The sequence below is a fragment of the Dermacentor variabilis genome, chromosome 4 (assembly GCF_050947875.1).
Source record: "Dermacentor variabilis isolate Ectoservices chromosome 4, ASM5094787v1, whole genome shotgun sequence".
Taxonomy (NCBI): domain Eukaryota; kingdom Metazoa; phylum Arthropoda; class Arachnida; order Ixodida; family Ixodidae; genus Dermacentor; species Dermacentor variabilis.
The window spans coordinates 21,564,209-21,591,088 of NC_134571.1; the positions used below are offsets into that span (position 1 = coordinate 21,564,209).

A 26,880-nucleotide genomic window follows, 5' to 3' on the forward strand; every position below is an offset into this window, starting at 1 on the left:
CGCTTGCACCACTTCCTTGGTAAAGATTGCAGTGTTGCCTGATTTCCCTCTTACTCTTGCTGATGATATCTTGTTCCTTGCAGCATTGGATGAGGTTTTTTGTATATGCTTGTTGATTGTCTAGCTTGGATTGAAACTCCTTCCTTAAGTTCTTTTTTAGTTTTCTCTCCAGTTCTTCTACTTCACTATCTGTGCTCTTGCTGGTTTTTGTCATCGGCATACAATATTCTCTTTTGTGAACTAGATCGCGATCTTGAGCCTGACCTCGATCTAGATCACGAGTTGCTATGGGAGGGTCGAGGAAAGAGGGTAGTAGGGAGTGAGGCATTGCTGCCGCTGCTATCTGTTATTGGGTTGGGGAAGTCAGATTGCGAGCTCAGATCCCATGTTTTCTGCTTTTCTTGTGCTTGTTCCCACTTTTGCCTTACTCCAAAAGGCGGTGGTGCTGGTTTTAGCTCTTTCATACACTCCCTTCCTGCTGTTTCATGCGGAAGTTAGAATATTTTGCAGATTGATGTGCTCTACTTTAGGTGTAGGCAGATGTCTTCCCTATGCATAGACACCGCATAGTTTGCAGTATTGTACATATTTTCTGCACGGCATACATCGAAGTATGGCTCCACCGACCTTAATTCTGAAGGGAACGTGCAGTCCTTCGAAGTACATCTATGACCGTGTATCTGCCTTCTGGTGTGATTTTGGACATGAGGTCTTTGTTAGTCATTCCTGGTTCCAGTTTGTGTACTACGCTTTCAACGACGTCTTCTGGGATATTGATATTCCCATTAACTTTGTAGACAACTCCTTGTAGTTTATTTCCTGTATATTGAAAATCACTTTGTGGGCAAGTCCAATGTCTGCTGTGCTGGCTATTATGACATTATTTTGCTTTTGCTTTTGTAGCGTAACTTTGTCGTTGAAAGTTTGTGGCAATATTCCACTTGTTCTGCCTATTGCTTGTGCTATTGCGAGCTGCTAGCATTTAGAAAGTATAAGTCTTACCTGTGGTCAGTGGACAATCTTCTCTCTTGGTAGTTGGGGGAATTGTGGCATTTTCTTTGTCATTTTTATAATAGCCATCTTCAGTGTTGTCTGCTGCTGCAGTGATTTCTCTTGTGGGGGCAATTCTGCATCCTGTGCTTCTATAACTTTCTTTTTCCCTGTCGTTAACCATGGGCCTTGCTTTTCAATTATTTTTCCACTGCTTTTGTCATAGCTATATTGTTGTTCCTCGGTTTCGGCATCCAGTTGCATCTCTTGGTGATTTTCTGTGTGCAACATCGGAAGAGAAGAAAAGATAAAAAGACCCTTTTCGGCAGCCCGGTGGGCACGTGGTTTGCAAGAAATGGAGCTCCATCATGAAGCTTGGGCACAGGCACAAGGCACATGCAAGATGCGAGGTGCGTGCACTTGAGGAGCAAACCTTGTCAAACCTCAGTATGCTTAGCTGGGCAACCGCCACCTTGCTACTCTCAAGATGAGAAAAATATGTGAAAAATGAACTTCTGGAGTTGCGGATGATCTCTCTGAAGGCCGCTTCCCAAGCTGTAGCAAACTGCAGGTAGTTCACATTGAATTGGGAGCACATGTGGAACAAATCTGCTCGGTTGGGCCCCTTCTGACGTCTCTGCCTTTTCTATGAAAGGGAAATATTGTTGTCTGTCCTAGAGTACCATGAAGCTACAAAATAAACTCAGAAGTGTTTACCAGAAATAATGTTTTGCAGTTGAAAAATTTTTCTTGGTTCGGGGATTAAATCCAAGGCCCATCCATGCATGTGTAGTATGTGGTGCATTTTTGGTAGAAGTAGTCAGCGCTCTGCATTTCACGGGTATCCTTGAGCAGGCAGTGTGCAGGTGACAGCTATAAGTTATCTTTGCAGACAAGGAGAGCGGCTTCTCGAAGAAGAATAGTGCATGGGCTTTCATTTGATTTCTCAGCTGTTCTTTCGGTGTACATCTGTGAAACACATTGCAGTCATGAAAAACACTTTGTGATCTGTGCACCATGCTTGTTTATTTTCAATACCTGAAGCTGGTGAGACGCCTTTTAAACACATGCTTTTGTACTCCGCTTTGTTATGATTTACAGAAACAGGACGAAAGCGTAGAGAGCCAAGGGAACGTGATTCAGGTGATGAGAAAGCGCCTAGTCGACCATCGGGGCCTAGCACCCTCTTTGATTACTTGCAGAACCAGATCTCTCTTCCAAAAGGTAAGGGCTTTTTGATGCATATTGTAAGTGTGTGAGCGCAAAAGGTGCACTTGGTGAATCAGCATTCTGGGGTTTTTTTCAGGTTGCTTTATTATTTTTTTTTAGCTTTGGGGACTTTAATGAGAAGACTATGGCAGCTGCCTAATTTTTGCCTTGGTATTTATTGGGGGTTTAAAGGTGTTATAATTAAAAATAGGCCTTTCGAGATTGGGGCATGGTTTATTCAGCACTGTAGGTGAGGTGAGGTAATTAATGTGCTAATTATGTACCTAAAATTGCTTAATTAAAGGGCCCTGAAACACTTTTTGAACGTAGTAGGAAAACTTTGCAGATCTATTCCATAGGCTACTGTGAACATGTAAGTCAAATATTATGGTACTACATGCAGCAGCAAACTTAAAATCTGTATCAAACATAGTGAAAAATCACTTGCTTTTGTTTATGCAATGTTGCCATGCAGTGTCATTGAAAGCAGCTGGCCCACCAGTGCTATTGGCTAATTTTGTGATTGCGAGAGCATTCCCAGCAATACATAATTGCTAATTTTAGTTAAATAAATGAAAAATATAAATGTCTACAATCTCAAAAAGACAAAAAAAAATGTGATTTTTGCACTGTGGTAGTTGCATCTGCTGCTCGTGGCCTCCAAGACGGCAGCGTCATGCTGCATAGCATAGTCTACCGTGGCCACCATGGGGTGATGCAATGAGCCCTTTCACTGCCACGACACTCAACTTTTCGCCAGGGCTTTGTCCCCTTGGCTTCTCCATTTTGCAGCTTCCAGTACACTAGGAGAGATGAAAGGAGAGAGAAAGCCAAGTGATGGTGTGATGACTCCACCTATAGTTAACGGATTTGAAAAATTATTGTGGTGACATCCCTTAGTAGGGAGGTCATTTTATGACTCATTAGAAAACAGGCCCCTGTAACTATTAAACCTAAATGGCTCATCACAGTGGAGAAACTGAAGCGAGCAGTGTGTACACCCATGAGCAAAAGTACATGGACCATGGGAGTGCATGCCAAACTACATCTTCTGGTGTGGCGCTTGCTGTCGAGACTAATGTGCAAGCAATGCTGTAATGAGGTAAACTGCTTTTTAACGAAGTTTGCTGCTCCTCGACTAAACGTTCAGCCTGTGCTGCTTCCTCTGCTCGTTTACATCTGCACCGCTGTTTCACTAACTTTGGCGAAGCTGGCTTGCGGGTCCATGCCGCACATCTCATTTCTTTGTCAAGCATGATTTTCTAATCGGTGTCTTTGTCGCGCAAAAGGATTGCAACTGTTTATTGGCACATTATTCTGTGAAAGTAGCAGCAGCACATTAGCAGCAAATTTTGCAAGCACTTCCGTTAGCATAACACTGCAGTAAGAAGCAAGGAATTCTCGTGAAATCATCAAAAGGCATGAGAATAGGCAGTAGGCTTCACAAGCCAGCCATGCCGCATCCACAACGGCGGCACAGGTATGACGGGGCAGAAGAAGTGGCACAGACAGCAGCACATTGAAAGTTTAGTCAGCAAGCAACGTAAGTCATTATGTAATGCAACATGGCATGTCATCAGATATGATAGGATGCACATGCTCACCGGGGTTCGAGTGCCACTCTCGACAACAGGTTCTGTGCTGGAAAGTGGCGCATCAGTGCAGTTTGGCACGCACTCCCATGGTCCATACACTTACGCTCATAGGTGTACATGACATATCAGCGTTTACGTATAGACGGCTTTACAGTGGTTAGTTTACAGAGCATAAAAAAGATGACTCAGACACCATACAATACCATTGCTCACCTTCTCAGTGCAGCTGAATGTCTGCGTGGCTGCAAGAGGGGAATCGGCTCGCTGTGCAAACGTACTAACTGTATAGGATAATTTACTATGCATATAAAGCAAAGTGTGGGATTGTACACCAAGAAAAGTATCTGCTGACACTATGTGATCTCCATGTGCTCTGATGCACCAAAAAGGGAAAACGCGAGCTCGAATATTGTATGGACAATGAATTTTAGAAAAAAGAGAGAAATAGCATCTATCATAGATGAAGGCGCATTTTTAAAGATCAACTGCTCATCTTTGGAGAAAAGTTGTTTAGCTCTGATGAGAATGCACTTTGAGGAGTTACAAGCGTGAGTGAACTAGGAGCAATTGAGTGTACTCTCATGAGATTTCTAAACATTAGAGAAAGAAATTACCGGTTACAATTACATTTAGTACTTCATTAAAAATGTAGTTAATTACAGTTACCGATTACTGTAGTTGAGATGAAAGTAATTGATCAATTACTTTTACGTTACTTTTTTCCAAACCTTTATTAACCCTTTGCGGGTCAATGATGTAAATATACGGCGCCACGAACAAGTCCCAAAATGGTCGATGCCGCATATTTACGGCGCCATCTGTACGTTTAAAAAGCGTGCCAATTTCCTAACTTTTTCTTTTCTGTCATTTGCTGCCATTATATGGGAATACAGGGAATTTTTTTCACGCGCCTCCCTCTCTTTGGTTAAAACATGTTGGCGGGCTAGTTGGTTAGAATCCATGGTAGCGTGTATAAGTGCGACTGTACGAGGACGTAAGAAGAAAGAGATACACAGTCACAGCGCTTCACTTTAAACTATAGATTTTGTTTTTGCATGCATCGATTAATATATACTGTTCCATGGTTTGCTTTAGAGCTAGTTTGCTCCCGCGTCTCTATATACTACCGCTGGCGCAATGGTGCGCGGGCGGGCGGGCGGCGGTTCGGGTTTTGTTCCATGGGTGGTGTCGGTTTCTTGCGCTTGCGAAACTGATGGCTAACTTGTTACGAATCGCTCAAAGGGAGACTGCCTCTTTCTCACTCGTTTAGTGTTCACAGGGGTGCGCATAGGAAGGATGCCGCCGTGCATGCTTTTCCATTGCTTTTTTTTTTTTTGGACACTCGCGAAAACTACTTGCGTCTGGTTGGCAATAAGATTGAGATTAGCGGAAGTTTGTCACACATTGTGCTTTTTTGACAAGCACAGAACCACTCAGATTTCTTGAGTGCACGCACTTACACAGTTCGACTACACCATGGATGTGCATATTACTGTAAGAGCAGGAACATTTGAGTCTTGCAAAATATTTTCGTGTGTGCATTTTCAAGGCCTTGAACTATGTGTATAAAAATGCATCAAATTTATAATCCTTATAAGTTTATTTCTTTTTTTATTGTTATTATTCATGAATGAAGAGTACATATATACCAACGCAAAATATTTTTTTCTCACTTTACGGTCACCCTAAAAATATTGTGGTAAATTTTTTTCAAAACAAGTCCCTAAAAAGAATTGGAATCTGCAATAAAAAAATCGACCCTGGGTGGTCGCATTTGGCAAAAAAAAATTGAACTTCAGAGGGTAACATTGCACAAATACAGTTAATAGAACGAGTGCCACTCTTTGACCTTGTCAAAAAATGACATGGTCAGTGACTGCATTTTATTCTATTTATCATGTTTCCTGACCAGACGGATTTACGTTGAATGCTTGGCTACAATTGTTTATCTTGACTGCCATTTGTTTTCTAAATTTCATGTTGCTCAGCAGTTCTTGTGGAAACATCAGCAACAACACTGAAAACTTGCTCAATATATGTGCTGGAGGGAAAGGCAGTGTTGTAACGTACGAAAATGTTGACCACAAGACTGTACTCAAAGGTGTGATGCTCGCATTTGGGTCTTTTGAGAAGCGTAGCATTTAATTGTTGCTGTGGCTTGAAGAAGGCTCTTCTGGTAGACCCAGCGAAAAATAGAAAAAAATTATCTGTAGTTAATTTCTTGGTATCAACGTCCAATATCTCCATCATGATCGAGCCATAGCAGCGCTGGTGCAAATTTCAACCGACATCTAGCGGGGCGTTACAATGCGCAAACAAATACTGAGCACCCAAAATTGCCTGTCTGAGCAAGGCTGCTGCGTTGGTGTTCTGCTGCATAGTTCCTGACAAGTCCGAGGGCTCAAAGCTGCATTGCCTTACAGCTTGTCTTGTCAATAAAGTAACTGCTTACATGTAATTGGTTGCTGAAAAAAGTAATTGAATCACCATGTGCGTTATCAACTAAAGAAAGTAATCAATAATTGGGAAAGTTTCATAGGAAAGTTTATTCAAAATAGGAACAGTACAAAGGAAATATCGTACAAGACATCTGAATCCCTAGCTCAAGGCTAGTTGGGATCCATACTAGTTATTATTCACAATCGCAGTGACAATAAAACAAAGTATAAATAAATCCATGTCCATGTCCAAAATGTCCATGTACGTCACCGATGACCATCGCAACTGGGACGTTGCGCTGCCGTTCGTTACTTTCGCCTATAATTCGTCTCGCCATGATATCGCAGGCTTCTCTCCATTCTTCCTCTTGTTTGGCCGCGACCCTACGTTACATTTCGATACCGTCCAGCCTGCTAGTCTGAATTCCACATCAGAGTACGCCCGTGAAGCCATCCTCAAAGCACAAGAAGCACGCCATATTGCCCAACATCGACTTGTGGAGTCGCAGGACAGTCACCGGCGCTTAATGACGCCTGCCATTGTGACGTCCATTACACACCGGGCGCCCTGGTTCTCCTTTGGTCGCCGTCGTGACGCGTTGACCTCTCGGAGAAGTTACTTTCACACTACTCCGGCCCTTACCGTGTCTTGCATCAAGTAACTGACGTTACGTACGAAAGTGCCCCTCTTGAGCCAACTGTGGCTCAGCATCGCTCCGACATGGTCCACATCGCGCGTCTTAAGTTGTATCACTCACCTGCCTCCTAACCGGCACCGAGCCGGTGCTTCAGTCGCCGGGGGTCATGTGACACGCTGATGAATAAGGTGTTTTAATCATCATCGGAAGAAGACAATGTTCTGGTCTTTGCGTGCTGTCTACCATCTTGTCAGCTGCTATAATTATTGTAAATATTCTGTAAATACATGTCTGACTGTTTTTAACCCCGTAACATTTTATACATAAATATTCATTTATAAACAAAAAGCTATGAGAAACCTACAGAAAGGAATCTGTGCTTAGTAACTATACACAGCAAGTGAAAAAAGAAAACAGATAAATACACCAGCAAGATGAAGACCCTATGCAGATAACAGTAGTGAGTGACAATGGGATTTCAATGATATTGAAAAAAATTTGACTTGTTTTACTTCCAATGGTAAGCTGTTCCATAGGAGTGCTTCAGTACTGTTTAACCTGCTCCTTCCATATACATTATGCATTTTTGGCTAGAGAAAATTTCCTTTAAGTGCGCTGCCTGCATTGCTCCTGGAGTATAAAAAATTTGATAAACTTGAAGGGCAGTTAGTGGTTATGCTATTATGAGTACTTAATGTTGTTTTAATATTCAGTATAAAAAATTAAAAGGCAGTATATTTAAACTTTGATACAGCAGAATTGATTTAGCATTGTAATCCGAAAAAGTCATAAATCACAAAGCCCTTTTCTGACTAAGTACAATAGGTTCTACATATGAAACATACAGTTTATACCCTAAGATGCAATACAGTAGGATAGATGGCTATGGAATATGCTAAAGTAAATTGCTCTCAGAATAACGAAGAAGTAATAACGACATTTATACAGAATAAAACAAACTTTGCTTAACTATTTACAGAGCAATGCAATGTGAGGCTTCCAGTGAAGATGCTCATCTAGTGTGACACCTGTGGGGTCTCTCACACCCGTGCTCTTGGGACAAAGGAACGACAACACAGTAGTGCAAACAGTCACAAGGGAATTTATTGCGCCTTTCATAGATCAGTGCCTGCTAGCCGAGTTGCTATCCACAAAACATGCCGATGGGCGCGCGACAAATCTGGAAGTCTGACTCACCGCGACCGGAAGCGAGCGAATATGTTCGCCTCATGCTGGATCCCAACGCCTGGTCCTTCGCGTGTGTGGTCACGCGAATCGTGGCGCGTTCGAAGGCGGCCACGCGAGACAGTCTCGCAGAAGCATGGTCGCTGCGCGCGCGGAAATGTCCGCGCCGTTCGCCGACCCGCCGGGGAAGAGCCAGCCTGTCCTCCCCTGCGCCCCCAAGTAACCCTGCCGTGAGGCGGCGTTAGCAGCGCAACACTCGCGCCATCTCTCACACTGCGCCCCAACCACACAACCGCCGCGGGCATCACGCAGGCCACGCGCCGAAGCCGGATTACAGGAGACGCGCCATGCGGGAAAGCATATCAGGGGACGCGCGAGAGTCGCGCATCCCCACATCCCCCCAACCTTAAATCACTACATATTCCGGCGAGACATGTGACACGGTCTAACATCAAACTGTGCTTCGCGAACAAGGTGGAACATTAAACAGTGGCCGCGCCGAGGAAATGTCCACGCTGTCCATAGCATGCGAGCCGACATTGTCCTTGGGTGCACCGCTGGCGTCCGCCGGTCACAGCGGCAGCTTTGCAGACTCGACGGCACGATGCCAGGCCAGGACTCCGGAGACGACGACGCAGTAGTCGGTACGAACAAGCGTCGCTCGCGCCGACGCGCCCTGCTGGGAAGAGCCGCCGTAGCTGTCGGTGACCGCCGGCTCTTTTGTCCGCCGCCGAGGGTTGTGAGCTGGATACAGGAGGCCGCCGAAGTCGCCGCGCCGAACTGGCCACAGCATCGCCATCGCCCGAGGTGGCTCGATCGTAGTCCGGGGCAGCAGCGCAGACGATGTGCAGGTGACGGCAAACCAGGGGTGACTCCAATCACGCTGCGTAAACTCAACACACTCGGCAAACACTAAAGTAGTGCAAGGGAGAGGAATTCTGCATGCGCATCGCCCACGTGGTACGATGTTCAACTCGGCTAGCAAAGATCGGGCAGCTACTCAGATGCTAAGTTCATGTGAACGAAGCTCGCTTTCTTGAGTCGAACGAGTAATTTCAATTCGTGCGAGGCTAAATAGAACGAGGGAAGCAACTTGCAACACCTCAACGCCACGGTTCACCAGGTTGTGTCTCTCCACGTGCGACAGGCAGCTTCGTAAAGCCTTAGGCCTAAAGCGTCGCTACCCTGACAACAACCGGCATCCAAAACAACGCCCAAAATAAGCGCAATACAGGCAGCCGCGAGGAGACGTCAGCTCTGTGAGGTGGTCCTACTCCGCTCGGTGCACAAAGCATCCGAGTTGACGGCGCCCACCGTCCCAGACGGTGTCGGAGCGCCCGGTGCCAGGCCGCAATACCAGTCAGCCCGTAGCGGCACCCGTGGCCCGCGGCTCCCAGAGCCGCGACTTCATCCGAGTCAAAGAGATAGAAGAAGCTATTTACATAAGAAATTCGGACCACCCACGAGGCTTCCGTACTCACTCCCTTCAGGCTCGCCACTGCTCCGCGGGCGCTCAGCCTCGCTCTCCCAGGATGCAGACCACGTGGCTCTCGTACCGACGAATATCATTAAAAAAAAAAACGCTTGCGAAAAGGCTTAGCATGTTGACATGTTCAAACACACTACAGCCACCATCACCTCGCTCAAGAAAGCACGCCGCCGACGCTAGCGATCAAAATTCACGCTAGGCCTACGCTTCGGTTCAAACAAAGGTCTCGAACGAAGCAAACTTAAAACTATCGTCCGATGACCCAAGAGGTCCACGTTGGGCAGCCAGATGTGGGGTCTCTCACACCCGTGCTCTTGGGACAAAGGAACGACAACACAGTAGTGCAAACAGTCACAAGGGCATTTATTGCGCCTTTCATAGATCAGTGCCTGCTAGCCGAGTATCCACAAAACATGCCGATGGGCGCGCGACAAATCTAGAAGTCTGACTCACCGCGACCGGAAGCGAGCGAATATGTTCGCCCCATGCTGGATCCCAACGCCTGGTCCTTCGCGTGTGTGGTCACGCGAATCGTGGCGCATTCCAAGGCGGCCACGCGAGGCGGTCTCGCAGAAGCATGGGTCGGCGGCGCGCGGAAATGTCCGCGCCGTTCGCCGACCCGCCGGGGAAGAGCCAGCCTGTCCTCCCCTGCGCCCCCAAGTAACCCTGCCGTGAGGCGGCGTTAGCAGCGCAACACTCGCGCCATCTCTCGCACTGCGCCCCAACCACACAACCGCCGCGGGCATCACGCAGGCCACGCGCCGAAGCCGGATTACAGGAGACGCGCCATGCGGGAAAACCATATCAGGGGACGCGCGAGAGTCGCGCATCCCCACACACCCAAGTATTGAATTGAACTCGTCCACTAAAGTATATTATGGTTTACAAAAAGCGAATGACATTCTCTTAGAGGTGCTTTCCACGGAAAAGTAAAGAGAATATATTCAGTTTTGTTGGTATTCAGAGTTAGCTTACTTGACGCGAACCATTGGTTAACACTTAGAAGTTTATTATTGGCCACTTGAAATGTTTTGTCCAAGGAGTCTAGTGCACAAAGTAAAACACTGTTGTCTGCATACATTACAGCAGAGACGTTTTCTAAGGCATTAGGAAGATTGTTTACAAATGAAGAAAAAAATATTTGCCCCAGTACTGAGCCTTGTGGGACACTTGTAACATGTCAGAAACGTCGGATTTGGTATGTGGAATGGCAACTAGTTGTTTTCTGTTAGCTGTGGAAAAATTCAAGAGTTAGACCTGGAAAAGCATAGCATTCTAACTTATTTAGCAGTATGTCATGATCCACGGTGTCAAACGCTTTTTTCACATCTAGAAATATGCCTAAGACGCTTATGTTGTTCAAGTAAGAATTTATATAGTGACACAAAGCTAATACTGCTGTTTTTGTCAATGTTTTAGCTCAAAAACCATGCTGGAAATAAGACAAAATGGATTCACATTCAAGAAATGGAAGTATTTGTTGGGTGATAAGTTTTTCAGGGACGGTGTTTAGGCAACTTAAGACAGATATAAGACGGTAGTTCTCTAACAAATTATGGTCCCTATTTTTGTAAATAGCAATAACCTTAACCATCTTTAATAAGGCTGGGTAGGTAGCAGTATAAATAAAGAGATTGAATATTTTTTCTAATCGCTTGCACAGTATATCATGTGGGGTCTCTCACTGGTACTCTTGGGACAAAGGAACGACAACACAGTTGTGCAAACATTCACAAGGGCATTTATTGCGCCTTTCATAGATCAATGCCTGCTAGCCTAGTTGCTATCCCCAAAACATGCCGATGGGCGCGCGACAAATCTAGAAGTCCGGCTCACCGCGACCGGAAAGCGAGCGAATATGTTCGCCCCATGCTGCATCCCAACGCCTGGTCATTCGCGCGTACGATCATGCGGACGGTGGCGCGTTCGAAGGCAGGCCACGCGAGGCGGTCTTGCAGAAGCATGGATCGGCGCGCGCGCTGGACGTCCGCGCCGCTTGACGATCTCGAACCAAAGAGGGAGCGCCTTGTCTTTCGGCGCCCAAGTAACCCCCGCCTGTCGGCGGCGTTAGCAGCTAAAGCCCCTTAAACTTCGTAAAGTAGTGCCACGCTTTGAAGAACGCCGCCTCCTCCTCCAGCGCCCTGGCCGAAGCCGACGCCGCGTCGCTATTGGCCTAATGGCATCACGTGGCCCCTTGCGCCGGCTTCGTTTGTTTACAGTGGCGCTTCAGTGCCATCTTTGCTCGAGAAGCGGCGCTTGTTGGCGGCATTCCTTCCGTTCCTATTCTGTGTTGTTTTGATCTTGTGAACGCCTCGAAGGATGTTTTGTGGCAAGTGCGACGTAGCTTCACGTCATTTTCTGTTACCATGACCTGCTGCGCGTTTGGATGCCAATATATTTTTAGCAAAGGCAAGAACATGTTCGCGATACCTTCCGGTAAGCGCAACGCGTTAAGAAGGAAGACATGGCTTCACGGAATCGGGAGGGAGAACTTCCGACCAACTTCCTCCGCGCGACTATGTGATGTAAGTTGTGGCTCTCTGAGTATTGTATGTGCCAGGCTTGCGTATTGTACTGCGGGCAATAACGTAGTAGATATTGCACAGTTCACTGTGCATGTTGTCATTTGTACGCACGCTTTAACATGATTTTTACGCAACGTCTGGTTTGCTTATATGCGCACTACGTGGTCGTGTTAGTCATATTTGGTGCGCTTAATCGTTTTGAACGCCAACCGGCTTGAGTTCGCGGGCACGCGAGGTTGCGTGCGATAGCGTGATTACGAAATTATTAAGATTCAGCGCAGTCCTTTTGATAAAATTTCAGTCTCGATCATGAAAGCGCCTCAGGAGAGCAACCCTCTGCCTTTTGTGGTTACTTACTAGCCTTCTTTAGATAGACTAGCTTTTTTTGCCAGATTTGTTCGTGTTCCTCGTTGGCGGTCGCCCGGTGGATTTGCGATACAGAGGCACCGATGAAAAGCGTGCGTGCTCTCCCGAAACCGTGTTACGCGGTGCGTTCGTCGTCGAGCGACCGCATCATAGGTAATTGAGACGTATGTGCTAATTCGCGTGAGCTTTAAAGTGTGCGAAGGTTAAGATGCGGCGGTGGAGCCCTCGCAAAGAAAACCTGCGGTCGCCCGCCCGTTCCCTGGCTGGTTTAGTCGTCGTTCGTGCTTAGTCGTTAGCTCGTTCGTTCGCACGCTCATTTAGTCGTTTGCTCGCTCGTTTAGTTCGCGCGCTCATATAGTCGTTCGCTTGCTCGTCTATGCCGCTATTAGTTTCAACAGTCATTATGCCTAATTGAGAAGCGCTTGCTGTAGGACTCTAAGGCTGATGCGTTTATTTACGCAATGAGACAATAAATGGTGCACACGGACTTGTGACTGCAAAGGCAAATCTGTAATGCATCTATGTGAAAATAAAGTGTTAACTTGCAACTCGAATGCCGTTTCATATCATTTTAACCTATGGATAAAACATCATTTCACTTGGCGCAATTTCGGCCGCGTCATGGCGGGGGGATTCTTTGCGCGATCATGACTTCACTAATAAAGTCATGTCTCGCAAATGTTACTTCGAAGGGAGTGCAACCGTCCTGAATGCATGCACCTCAGTGCAACTCTGTTCGCGACAAGTACGTCACTTAGTGAACGGACGAACCAACGCACGATGAAGTGTTATTCGTGATACGTCATTAACCTGAAAAAAATTACTGAAGGCCACAGTGGTCTTGTTTGAGATTGAGTCAAGCATTGTTATCGCGCTCCCGCTTCGCGCACGAATGCTAAAAACTTATTTTATTTTCTTGTGTACGCACAGTCCCGACTCGATGATCGGCCGCGGTATTTCTGTCGGCGTTGAGACACGAGAAACACAATAGCACCAGCGCCCACCTCTGAGGCTTTGCGCGCGCTTAGATTGGCAAGCACGCACGTTGGCGGCACTGTAGCTTGTAATACACTTTCGAACCTCCAGAGCAGTGATCTCCGTCAGCCTTTGTAGGTCATAGCTCATACGCGCCGCGAATTCACATGGTAAGGGCGGCGCGGATTCTTTAGGCTGAGGGCTTGCTGGAAGCCAAGAGGTTGTGATTCGATGGTAAACGTGTTATTTACAACCATTCGCAACAAGATCTTGCGACACGCCCTTGACAAATGTTGCGTACCTAATTGTAGGGCACGCGATACATTTGCAGTCATCAACGCACAGCGTTAACACTCCTTCAGATACATTTTTAGGAAATAGTTATCAAAAATTGAAACAAAAGCTGCCGTTACCGAATTTGTACAAGCATCTGACTAGAAATTCTATGCTGTACACGAAGTTACGCGGAGCTGGAAAGCCAACGTGAACGCCTAAAGAGCACTGCCTTGCTATGCGTGCATTCACTCTGCGAAAGGTCGTCTGCTGCGCTCGAGCATCGTAGGCGGCGCCATGGTCGAGGAGGGAGCTTCAAAGAGAGGAGAAACAAGGAGGAGTGAAGGCGGAGGAGGAGAGTGGCACTACTTTACGAAGTTTCAGGGGCTTTATTAGCAGCGCAACACTCGCGCCCTCTCTCGTACTGCGCCTCAACCACTCCGACCACTGCGGGCGCAAGGCCACGTGGCGAAGCCGGATTACAGGAGACGCGCCGTGCGGGAAAACAACATATCAGGGGACGCGTGAGAGTCTCACATCCCCACAATCAATACAATGCTTTAAGGTCACTGTGGATATTCTAGCGTGCTCAATAGAATGTTTGAATGGCAGGCTGTCAGCTATGGACACAATCTTCTCCGCTGTAATGTCCACAAAACCAAATGACTTTGTCGTCCTTTCTGGGTAAGTAATAGACGCAAAAAGAGGTACCTAATTAGATATTGCGGTATAGATCCCACGGTATGAGCAATATTGTTGGGATTATGACATTCCTCATGAAGCCCTCCAGATTGCCAAAAAACCACAACTGTTGCCCCCATGGTACGATTTCATACAGTTATGTGACTGGACGTTAACACATCTAAATAAAAGAGACAACTCACATGAACACATTATACAAGAATTCCGTGCTCTTCAGGACAAATATGAAAATAACATGAAATATTGCACTGATGGCTCTAAAACAAAAGAACCATGTGGGTGTTGGGGCCGTAACGGAAAATTGAGAAGCAAGTATTTGATTAACACAGTGCGCTTCTGTTTTCACGACCGAAGTTTACGCTATATGGGTCGTTAAAAAGATTATCACTGATAAACACAAAAATGCAGTCGTACACACTGAATCCTAAAGCACACTGTAGGCTCTACATCTGAAATTTGAGTGTGAACCCCTGATAGGAGACATCCTAAACATGGTGGCGCTTAACAAATACGGGAAGTAAATTAGTTTCTGCTGGGTTTCAAGCCATGTTGGGATACTACCCGGTAGCATAGCTGATAGATGTGCATCAATGACAGCATACAAAGACGTAACAAACATAACACTTCCATATAAAGATAGCATCCGTGCGATTAGAGAAGCCTTAACGTCAAAATGGCAACACGAATCGGACCGTTGTGCTGACAACAAGCTACTTCTCACTAAACCCATAGTTAGTGAGTGGAAGTCATGTTATCATCAGGGGCAGTTCTTCGAAGTAGTTTTATGCCGACTACGCATAGGGCACACACACCTCACGCACAATTATTTACTTACGAAAGAAGACACCAACATGTGAGAAATGCCAAGAACCACTAACAGTTATGCACGTATTACTGACACGTGCACACATTGAAGTACACAGACGAAACCTTTTGCACAAGTTATATCAACTACACATACCTTTACACTCTGCTTTAAGTTTAGGTCATGATCCGCTAGTTCCATTATCTGATGTGTGTAAATTTCTAGACGGCACTGGATTTTTATATAAAATATAGACGATTAACACAGGCTTTTCCTTCCTAAACTGGATTTTAAAACACCTCGTGTTTGGCGCAGCATAGCCTTAGCCGCTTTCATGCCATTAAACCACATTTAACTAACAAAATTAGATATTGCTTGCCCAATCACACAGAAGTATGAGCTGAATGATGCTACTAAGTATTTCATAGATATTCCTAAGATTTTCAAGTCTGGTATTGTATATTCACTAACCGATGGCTTGATTACCAAGTTGATAATGCGCCATGTAGCCTTTGAATTACCGGAATTAGGGACCATTAAATTTGTGTTATACTTATGTTTATGAATATGTATAGCGCTAGTTACTATATTTAGAGCTATACAGAATTTTTGTTCATAATATTTGTTACCCCTATGTGACTTTACTTTAGTGTGTCAAAAGTCTTTATCTTTAATTTTAGCAGTCCTTTCGTCATCCAAGGACAGGTAGGAGTGCTATAATATCTTTTTTCTAAGGTGTTTGACGATTGCGCTAATGCATCACACAACGCTTTGCTGAAACTATCAAATTGCTTATTTGCATTTTTCTGCGGGTCTGTAGTTAAAGAGCAGAGGCACTTGCATAATACTAGATAGTTGACTCAATGAGAAAAATGAGAATGGCTTAAAAAGATGTAATTGATTATAAGTGATTAATTACATGTCATTTGTTACATGCAAGTCTGCCTCTTGTACACTTTTTATGTTGCCACACTGCCGTGATTCTCAATGAAGATTTTGCATCTCCTAATCTGCATTTTGATAACAGGAGGTGACGAATAATCCAGACTCGTATGTACATGTAATCACAGTGGATTACTCGTGCAATCATGATAATGAACTGAGAGTACCTCCTTGGCTGTTAAACAAGTTTTCCTGACTATGTTGTGAGAAGTACAGGAATTAGGAAATCTTGTTTCGCTAAAAATTATGCTTAAAGAACAAAAGCACAACAAATTGTGCTCTACTGACTGCAGATTTGTTGAAGCACAAAACACCAAGGCACTATATATATATATATATATATATATATATATATATATATATATATATATATATATATATATATATATATATATATATATATCTTTCCCTGTTCTCGCTGCTTATGCATGTTTGAGGATTATCAGTCTATTGCATGTCCAAAAGAACTTGATTCTTACAGAAGCAGTGATAACAACAGAGACATCTTTAATGGCACTGAAATATTACTATCAACAGATAATGTTTTCACTGCTGTTAAACTAACATTATTACCAAGGTGGGGAGCCCAGCACTCACTCAATTGAGATGCAGTCACATGTTAAAAATAAAAGGCACTTCACATTTGGCGGCACTTTAAAGCATCTGTAGAATGATGTGATTACCCTTATAATTGTAGTGCAACTGATGGGGACTATTTGTGCATATGAAATTGAAACTCGGAGGTTGAGGAGCATGCACAGCAACACCCTTGAGCAGATGTCACTGGGACATGTTACTTATTGGCAGAAAGCGAGAGCAGTTTGACCAACGTCTTCATTGCACAGCTTATGTGATTAGGCATTGAAAGCGTGGTCTAGCACTGCTCTGCCACGGTATGCAGATGTGTTGATTGTCTGAGCACTGGGTAGATATGAAATACAGTGGAAGTGTGTGGGCACTGTAAAATAATAAAAGAAGGCGTGCTAACAATTTGCAAGTCTTGAAGGATTGCGCTGTTTTGAAGGAAGCAGTACTTGATCACTTCTTCTGTTGAGCTTTCACATGACTGTGACAATGACAGGCCAATTTTTGACTGCTGAGAATGTTGACATGGTCATTGCTTACATGGCTGCAAACAGAAACGCCACTTTAGCTATGCATTTGTATGAAGTTGAACATCATGGTCAGCATGTGCTTCCTGCTTACATTTAGAAACGTCTTAAATCACTCTCTGACAGCAGGATCTCTGTGTCCACAATGATGATGACATTCTTTAACACGTTCACTGCGTAGCCCTTCGTCATAGTTTTGATCTCTGTGCGTCGTGGCCCACCGGTGGGTCACCCGATGCTTTCCGCGGGGGCGGCGTGACACACCGCTGGGGCACACTTCTGAGGCTGTTTTTTCCGCCTCCTGAAAGATGGCTCTACTGGCATTTTCGGTCGCAGCTTGCGCGGGCTACTTCAATCATGTATGCTAGCGCAGAAAATCATCACGTGGTTCACTTGGCCCGTGCACTTCCAGGAAGTTGCTTCACTGGGGCCGCATTTTATAAGAATCCATTGTCCATTTTCCGCTCCATTTCGCGTGACGTAAGCCTGACGGGATCAGCAGACGAAAGCAGCTGTCGACCAATCACAGAAATGAAAAGCAGCAGATACCTGCGTTGACGATAGCCTTCGCCATTCGTTGCGCACTGTGGTTCAAAATGGGCTGCAAGGTACAGCCAATAGTGAGGTCCGGTCGCCAATGATCCAATAGTCAGGTCGCTTCCCACGGACGTTTGAACGGCATGGCTACGTTATTGAACAATAATTACCTGACATGAAGGACCAAATAGATCTTAAAAACAAAATGGATAATGGATCCTTGTAGCATACGGCATCTGGAGAATTTATCGAGTCATTTATTACCCCGACTCTGCTTGCTTCATCCCCAGTGAACGCGACTGAAGCGCGTTCTCAAGGATGTCCTTGCAAAGCGGCGCCCTTTCTGTCTACAAAATTTCTGCTTTATGTAACTAGAGCGCGGCCAAGAGTTTGGGTTGTTCTGGTCCGAACAAGTGCCAGAAGTGCTTGTTGCTCTCGCACCCTCGATTCTTCTTTCTTTTCGTGGGCATGCACAAGTTTCCACAATAAAGCGTTTGCATTTTGAAGCCGTTGCCTGCTACGTTTACTACCCACCGACCAGCTACCCTTTGTGGGGCAAAGCCATGTGACCCTGCGTTTCAGCATTCACTAAGCACCAAGACTCAAGAACAAGATCTCAAACTCGACATTTTATTGAAGTACTTCCAGAATAATTTTCGGCGGAAAGAAAAAACGGTTCAAATCACAACATTTGCAATAAATGTCTTACGTGCTACCAGCTCATGATGTCTAAAACGTAGTCTATGTTCAGGAGTTCTACTCGTGCAGAAGATTGAAACATGCCAAACACATAAATGGCCTTCCCGCGCAATTTGTGCAAAATGTAACAACTTTCTTCGCCATTACCCTTGCCTGCTCTGGACTTCTGCGAGCTCTCAGCGATGTGTAGCATCCAGTACATCTCCTTTGGACTGTGCGGGTCCATCGGCTTTTTCCAGCGTATGGGCACGCTTTGTTCCGCGTGTCCTTTCCGTCTCAATCTGAGCTGTGCTGAAGAGTGCGCGTGCCAACTCCTCGCGGAATTCGATGATTGGTGACGTTTTACTGTCCACCATTGAACGGACAACCCATGCGTTCACAACTGCAGTTCCAACGATGAGCTCCACCGCAGCTTTCCTATACCACTTGAGCCCTTTCCGTAGGCAGGAGTAGTAGGACGTCATTTGGTCACTGTAGTCTACGCCCTTTTTCACCACGTTATAGTCGAGAGCTGTGCGCGGTTTCACGATCGGCTCACCCTTTCTCGTTTTTTTTTTTCGGTATCAACAAGGCTGGCGTCATGCTTAGCAACCGTCGTCATCATGAGAACGGGCCGTTTATCCAACCACTTCAGCACCTTTACGCCTTTGTGGGATTCAAGACCAACGACTTCCCCTTTTTTTACTGTAGCTTGTGTAACTTCTTTTGGAAGCCCCTTTCGGTTCGATCGGAGAGTGCCACATAAAAATGTATCATCTTTCAACAGGCGTGACACAAGCGGCATGCTCACGTAGAAGTTGTCGACGAAAAGTGCGCGACCACAGCAAGTGAAGCCAGCCATAAAATTTACTACTGCTTCTTCGGCATGCCCCATGCCCGCTATGGTGCCAGATTTTCTGGCATATATTTGCACTTTCAATGTATAGCCCTCCTTTGTGCAGGCCTTGTATACCTTGACTCCATACTTGTGGGCTTTACCAGGGATGCATTGCCTAAAGGCGAGGCAACCATGCCACGGAATCATCGTTTCGTCAATGACAATCTCTTTGCCTGGCTCCAACACTGAGCAGAAATCGCGATTCATTTTTTCGATCAAGGGTCGAATACGATAGAGACGATCCTGCTGTTCGCTGGGTTCCTCGTTATCTGCGAAATGCCAGAACCTTATTAGCAGCAGAAACTGGTTGCGGGCCATGTTCTGGCGAATGCAGTTTACGCCGTACAGATCGCTTATTGCCCAGTAGTGCCATGCAGATTCCAGATCCTTGCCCAGTAGACCTATGCAGATCAGTACACCAATGAACACTCATTTCTTGCACGTTTGTCTCAGTCCATTTTTTCACGCGCGATTTGTCTTGTAGGACGTTCGAGTCTATGTACTGCTTCCCATACCTGTTTGTCTCATGAACCATCATGCCCCAAATGTCATCAGTCAAAAAAAAAAGAAAACAAGCTGAGAGCATCGTTGCTAGTCGGGAGGCTGATTAGCACAGGAGGGCTCGAATATGACATCGCTCTAACTCTAGTCGTTATCGCATTCCAGCTTTCGGCAGTTAATGCAGCCTGAACATCACCATTTTCTTAATCCTCAGATACCGCTTCACCGCAAATGCTTGACTCACCATCCCAAAGTTCAGAAGAACTTTCCATTAACTCTTCGAGGCTGTCACCGTCGCTGCTTGAACACTCAATGTTCGCTGGAGCAAAAGTTGTGTCGCACGAAGTGGATGGCAATGTATTTCAGCTGCCGTGTTTCCCGGTGGATCCGCTTCCACCGCAGGGTCTTTTCTTCTGGTTTTCTGTACCTCCGTCGAATTTTTGACAGTCCATCATGATTTTTGAATGCTCGTAAAAAATGGAAAGCACAAGGATGAGGACCACAAGGCTTGGTACTGAGAGTGAGCCAAGTTATTGCAAATAGGACAGACTAATTCTTCAGCTGAGCTCTTGCACACATTGTGAGCACCTTTCAAAAGTATGTCGCGCATGTGGAAAGTGCCCGAACAAAAGGCTGGAGCGGGTAGCTGGAGCATTTTCTGCGCCGTTTCCTGATAGCCGTCAGCTTTACTATCAGACGCATTGCAAGCGCCAACGTCAATAAATACAGGCGTGCTTTATATCTCTACCGCCATCTGTGATATGATAGTGGAAATGCATTTCCATGCATTTGTGGAAGCATGTCGTCGCCGCACTGCAAGAAACGCCTCGTTGTTAGCGCCAGCACGGCTGGACTGCGTTGCGTGACCCACCGGTAGGCCATGACACAGTGAACGTGTTAATAATGGGTGACGAGTTCAGTGCTAATGTCCTGGCGTACATAAGCATGAAGCCACAGTAAAATGTCGGACAAATCACAGCTTTATGAAGACACATTTTCCCACAAGGAACAGATTCAATGTCATCCTTCCATATGGGTGAATATTTTTCTCGCCTTTTTTATTTAATATTATTGCACACTGCCAGAATGCTTCCTCTGTATTTACAACTACCTTGTGACTGTTCTAGAGATATGCTGCCTATTGCTCGAACAATCAACACATCTGTGTGCTGTGGTTGAGTGGCTGCGGTGCACCGGCTTCCTGCCGGTTAGTGATGTATCCCAGCAATGTCTGCTCAAGGGCATGGCTACATGCACTCCTCAGCCCTCCAAGTGTCAATTTCGCACTCAGAGATGGGCCAAATTCGCCATGCTACAACTGTGACAGTAATCTCAATTTTTCATATCTTAGTGGCGATAAGGCATGTATGAACAGCTTAGTTTAATTTCCCCTTTTCAGTGTCTTGTCTGTCTAATGGTTTAAAAGTTAATCAAGCAATTTCGTATAATTTGTGCACTAATCACGTCGTCTCATCCATCCTGTGACGTCCACTATTGCTTACACCACTGCTCGGAAGAAAACATATTTCTATATTGAAAAGCATATGTTTAGTTATTACTTAAATGGGCCCTGAAAGCCGTACAATCCGACAAATCTTACGCTGCAAAAATGTTTTGAATCCTTCACCTGTAAGTGGAGTTATTGCACTGATTCTTGGCTTTCTCTCTGTTCTCATCTCTGCTAGTGTGCTGGAAGCTACACAGTGTAGAAGCCAAGAGGGCAAAGCCTCAGCCTAAAGTGGAGTGTCGTGGTGTGAAAGGGCTCATCGCAGCACCCCGTAGTGGCTGCAGTAGACTATGTTACACAACGTGCCACTGCCATCTCGGGGACCATGCGCAGCAGATTCATTTCATGTGGCACACTGCACACACGAAATCATTTTGCTGTCTCTTTTAGATATCAGATATGTATATTTTTTATTTATTTAACTCAAAATTAGCAGTTATCTATTACTTAGAATGTTCTCGTGCTCATAAAATCAGCTAATAGCATTGGCCTGCACCTTGCTTTTGATGGCAACGTTGCAGATGCGAGAGCAAGCAACTGTTAACTGCTTTTGAGGTGAGATTGTAACATCGCTGCTGAATGCAGGGAAGTAATATTTGGCTCATATGTGCACAGGAGCCTCACCATTAGATCGGAAACATTTCCTTATTTTGTTCAAAAAGTGTTTCAGGGCCCCTTTAAAGTCTTCATTGAAACATATGGTATACTACTTTTTGTTGATGCAAACAATAAATGCTAGGCTGTCTGGTACAATGATAGGAGTAATTGCCTGAAAAATATTCTTTTAGCTTGAAATGTGGCTAACATTTGCAAAGGATTATGCAAAAGCAACCAAAGCTTTTCTTTTTTTAATTGAATGCACTTTACAATATCTGAATGTACCACTCTGCATGAGCCCAGCAGCTAGCTCAAATCAACTTCTTGCTTTGGTGCTTGTGTTAAAAAATGTTTTTTTTTTAAAGATGGACATTACAAATAGCAATAGAGGTACTAAATATGTCTGTCATCTCTGTAGCAAAGACGCCTTTCGTCACCAGATCTTTGTACAGGTAAACACCTGACTGCACATTGTGACTTTTTGCCTGGTATAGGTTAGACATGTGTTGTCATTGTGCACTTTGTGAACCATTTTTGCAGGTCTGCTAACCCCTTTAACCCGCCGTGGTTGCTCAGTGGCTATGGTGTTGGGCTGCTGAGCACAAGGCCGCGGGATCGAATCCCGGCCATGGCGGCCGCATTTCGATGGGGGGGGAGGGGGGGAATGCGAAAACACGCCTGTACTTAGATTTAGGTGCACGTTAAAGAACCCCAGGCGGTCAAAATTTCCGGAGTCCTCCACTACGGCGTGCTTCATAATCAAAAAGTGGTTTTGGCACATAATGCCACATAATTAATTAATTAATTAATTAATTAATTAATTAACCACTTTTAAGCATTCTGTAATACTTCTTTTGCCAGTGCCTGATGTAGAAGATTCCCACCTGGGTGACCAGCCTTCCGAGGTCCACTCTACACACGACCACTCTAATCGTGGAGGCCACAGCAGTTCAAAGGGCCGTGCAAATGGACCGTCAAGCAACAGTGGCCGCTTTGGTCAGCAGCAGCAGCATCTGCCATCCCAGCGGTATCGTGGGCATAAAGAATCATCAAGAGGGGAAGGCGATCACTCATACCAGAACCATCTGCACGATGGATTTTCTTCTGGCTTTTATTCCAACAATGCAGGCCCTTACAACAGGCACAGGGTATGTGCCTTTGCTTTCTTCAATTCCTTTTCACTTGTAAGATGAGGTAATGAGTTCGTTTATCAAGGCTAATTAGTCAGAGGGGACATGGATTATGAGAAATAAATCTAAATAAATAAAGCATACGGCAGGCATTACCACGTCATGACCAGCAGCTTACCACTATCCCTGAAAACAGTGTAGAGTCACTGCATTCTCCCAGTACTAACAATGGGGCAGGAACTTGGAGGTTAACAAAGCAGCCTGAGGAAAAGATGAGGACCGTGCAACGAGTGATGGAACGAAAAATGGTTGGCATTATGTTAATAAAAGTAAAAGCAGTGATCAAACAAGGGTAGCTTATATTCTAGTTGTAGCAGGTGGGGGTGTAAACTCGTAAAGGCTCATGGGACTTGTCGTCTGCTTGGTGCTTTTGGTTCAACAGATCATGGTTCTGGCACACGATTCTTCGTTCACGGGGCCGGTCGGGCTAGCGCTCTGTGTACCTTCAGCGTAAGATATCGCCCACGCTGCTCATTTCTAGAGCCTGTGGTCATCACATCGATGAGTGACCACCAAATATGAGCATAGGCAGTCATATAAAGTAATTCTTTTAGCCAAATCGATCAAACGCGTGAATTAGCTATGTATGCTGTAGCAGTTTTGTGCTTATCTTGAATGACGAGTTGAACTTTCTTGTTTTCAAATGGATTCTGTTCTGACAATTTTTTTTTTACTTATTTCATCTTAATTTCACTAGACTGATTCATACATGCATGGTTTAGTAGTGGAGACACTACAGGTGGGCAGGTGGTTCCAATCCAAGCTTTTTCTTGGCATGAATGTCTTGAAACACCATTTAAGTGAGCATGTTGCATAGTATATCGACTTTAATTTGGCGTTCAATGTGAGAGGAGCTAGGTATACTGGGAGGATTGAAAAGACGTAGACCACAATGTTTCTTGCATATTTTGTAAAAGGTGAACGGGGCGAGAGAAATACTAGCCTAATGGTCACTAAGCTGCAATGTTTTCCTTATTTAGAGACGTCAAAAGCATATTAATACAGACTGAAGCTTGTGGGACAAGCCAACTGCAGTTGACAAACACTTCTAGCATGCCTCACGTTCCATATCTCACACGAATATCACAAAGTGTCCTAAATGCAAGGGGTAAACTGCACCTTCAAATGCGTTAGAGACTTGTATAACAAATGTTTTGGTGAAGTTGAAGAAAGAGATAATAGATTAAAATGTGGTTAAAACATGGCGACCGCGTAGTTAACATTTTGTTATCACGCATGTTCCAGGAAATATTGTAGGTAACATGGACAGCAAGTTATTTTACAAAACAACAGATGTATGATTCATAGGTGAATATTGCAAAATGTGTAACGGTCGTTGCAAAATGATAAAAAGTTTGAAAAGCCAAATGTGTGGAAGGTATTTTTCTTAATAAAGTCAAGCTTCTTAGCCACTGTGTGCATATGTGCAACGGGATTTATCAATGGCTATGACAGGCGAAGACGTTACTGTATATGATGTATTCTATTGCAAACCTCATACTTACAATTGAAATGTTCCAAAAGCACTTGCGTCACTGACTCAACAGAATTGACGTGAGAACAAGAAATTGCTAGTCGTCATTCAATATAGGCACGAAACTGCAACAGCATGCATAGCTAATTCACTTGTTCAATCAATCTGGGTAAAAAAATTATTTTAAATGATTGCTTCTGCTCGGATTTCATGTTCAGATGCAGCCACCACAGGCTGCACGCATGGCTGTCAGTGTGGCAAAGCGCATATGCATCCTACACACCCTGTTTTAGAGGTAATCTGCTATTTATGCAAAGGCTGGGTGTGCCGAGATGGCATACTATCATGTATGCTATTTTCCCATGTGTTTAGTGCTGGAGTTCGTGTAATCTCGAGTTTCAGAGACCGTTGAAGCGAGAGGCTGACAAAGCATTCGCTTTGCGCTGCCAGCACGTTTCATGATAGTGCCATCTAGAGTTATTGCATATGGCTCTCGCAGTAAGCCAGTGTGGCATAAGTCTGCTATCTTGCAATCCACTTTTGTGCAGTGAAGCCACCTCTTGTTTGCGCAGGGGCTATTTCATTTATGTATACCCTCAAGACCACAAAGGTATTAAAGAGGAGACTCATCTCACAAGCTAGTTGCAGCACTGTGGAGGCTGTGGGAATTATTAGCTTATAGGACGGCCGAATCCCCCTCGAGATGTGTTCATCCGTGCCGCGTCGTCTGTTCGGTGTCTGCTTGAAATTATGTTACATGCTTTATGGTTGGGGGATTGATGCAAAAAATGTTTTGATGCCGTAACCATAAGCTGCGTTTACATGCATGCGAAAGCAGGGCTTCGCTTTACCTATATGCATTCCCTGCAGTTAGCTTGCAGCCTCCTTAGCAAGTGGTACGGGCGAATGCCCTTACAAATGTTCACTTGCACCACAGTGTCTGCTCAGTGTCTATTTGGCTTCTACTTGGCGTTTGCTCGCTACTGTCGTCACATACCATGCTTGAGCGGGGTAGTAAATTAATGATGCAGCAAACAATTAGGCTTTTATTACTTTCTGCATTGTCAGTGCATCACCAATGCTAATGCTGTGGCACCATCTGCTAACTAGAAAGCAACCCAGTTTCATGGCTTGGTGCTGTGTCTGTAGTCCTAGCAGCGTGAAAGCAAACTGCCAATCTCAATAATTACAACAAAACATGCCTAATGATTTGACCTCAGCTTGACATGAGACTTAGCGATGACGGATCTTGCCGCTTGTTTCTTGCTGATAGGGCAGAGAGCCGGTTTTAAACGCAAATTCGGATCAAAGTGAGTGGTCGGCGCCGTATGGGCGCTGGCATGTTGCCACTGTTAGGGTGGCTTCTCTGCAGCAATTTGGAGATCCATGTGACTGCGCTTGGCAAATGGCAGTGGAGCGGCACGGGGAAAACAGAAGCCCAACTCTGGCTCCCTGAGGGAGCCATATGCGGTAATTCTAGTGTCGTTCCACTGGGAGCGACAGTATCAGCCACGGTAGTGGAATGGACGTGAAAGGGTGGCTGGCTTTGCTTACTCCGTACCACTGTTGTGAAGAAATCATCAACAAGGCATGAACCTTTACGGCTTTGTTGCCGGCTCTCAAATTCAATAAAGTTATTTTTCTCCCCTAATTCATATTTGCCTTTTTCCATTGCCTGATCATTCGGAAAATTTTGTGGCCCTTTCCGTGTAAGAAAAATCAATCGGCAGCTTTGCTCGTTTGCATAATAGGTCGAATTTCAATACAACTAAATTTCAGTGTATCAAAGCAAATTCCCAAATTTACCAACTTGGTTATATAAAGGTTTAACAGTATTTATTTTTGCTTGTGCTTTTACTTCCAGCACTAGCAATATTGAATTTTAGTTCCAGCACTAGCAATATTGAATAGCATGTTGTGCTGCGGTAGTAAGTGAACACCAACATTAGTATGCGTGCACTGCATAGGTCTCTCAAGAAAGCGGTGGACCACCTCAGCAATCACGGACTTATCAAGGGAACCACAACAATCGGAGTCACCCACGGCAGTCCCCAGTTGATGGGGGGGACAGACGGCGCATGCCTCAGGCTTGCGACTTGGCACCTGGCTCAAGACCTGCACCCCGTGGCGGTGATCGTAGCTTTTCTGACTCAAAGTCATCTGGCACCAAACGGCTTTTCTCTGGACAGAAGGTGCTGGCCAAGTATTGGGAAGACGGCAAGGTAAGCAAGGCTTTGGCTTGTCTTAATTTAGC

The 26,880-nt window shown here is 45.1% G+C and overlaps 1 protein-coding gene across 1 annotated transcript in view; it reads left to right on the plus strand.

Annotated features, from left to right (window-relative positions):
• Positions 1-26,880, plus strand: part of LOC142578775 (tudor domain-containing protein 3-like) — a 154,741-nt gene that overhangs the window by 28,461 nt on the left and 99,400 nt on the right. Inside the window, exons 9-11 of the mRNA XM_075688339.1 lie at positions 2,092-2,214; positions 22,824-23,110; positions 26,594-26,848. Coding sequence (XP_075544454.1) covers positions 2,092-2,214; positions 22,824-23,110; positions 26,594-26,848 — 665 coding nt within the window. The remainder of the gene's footprint in view (positions 1-2,091; positions 2,215-22,823; positions 23,111-26,593; positions 26,849-26,880) is intronic.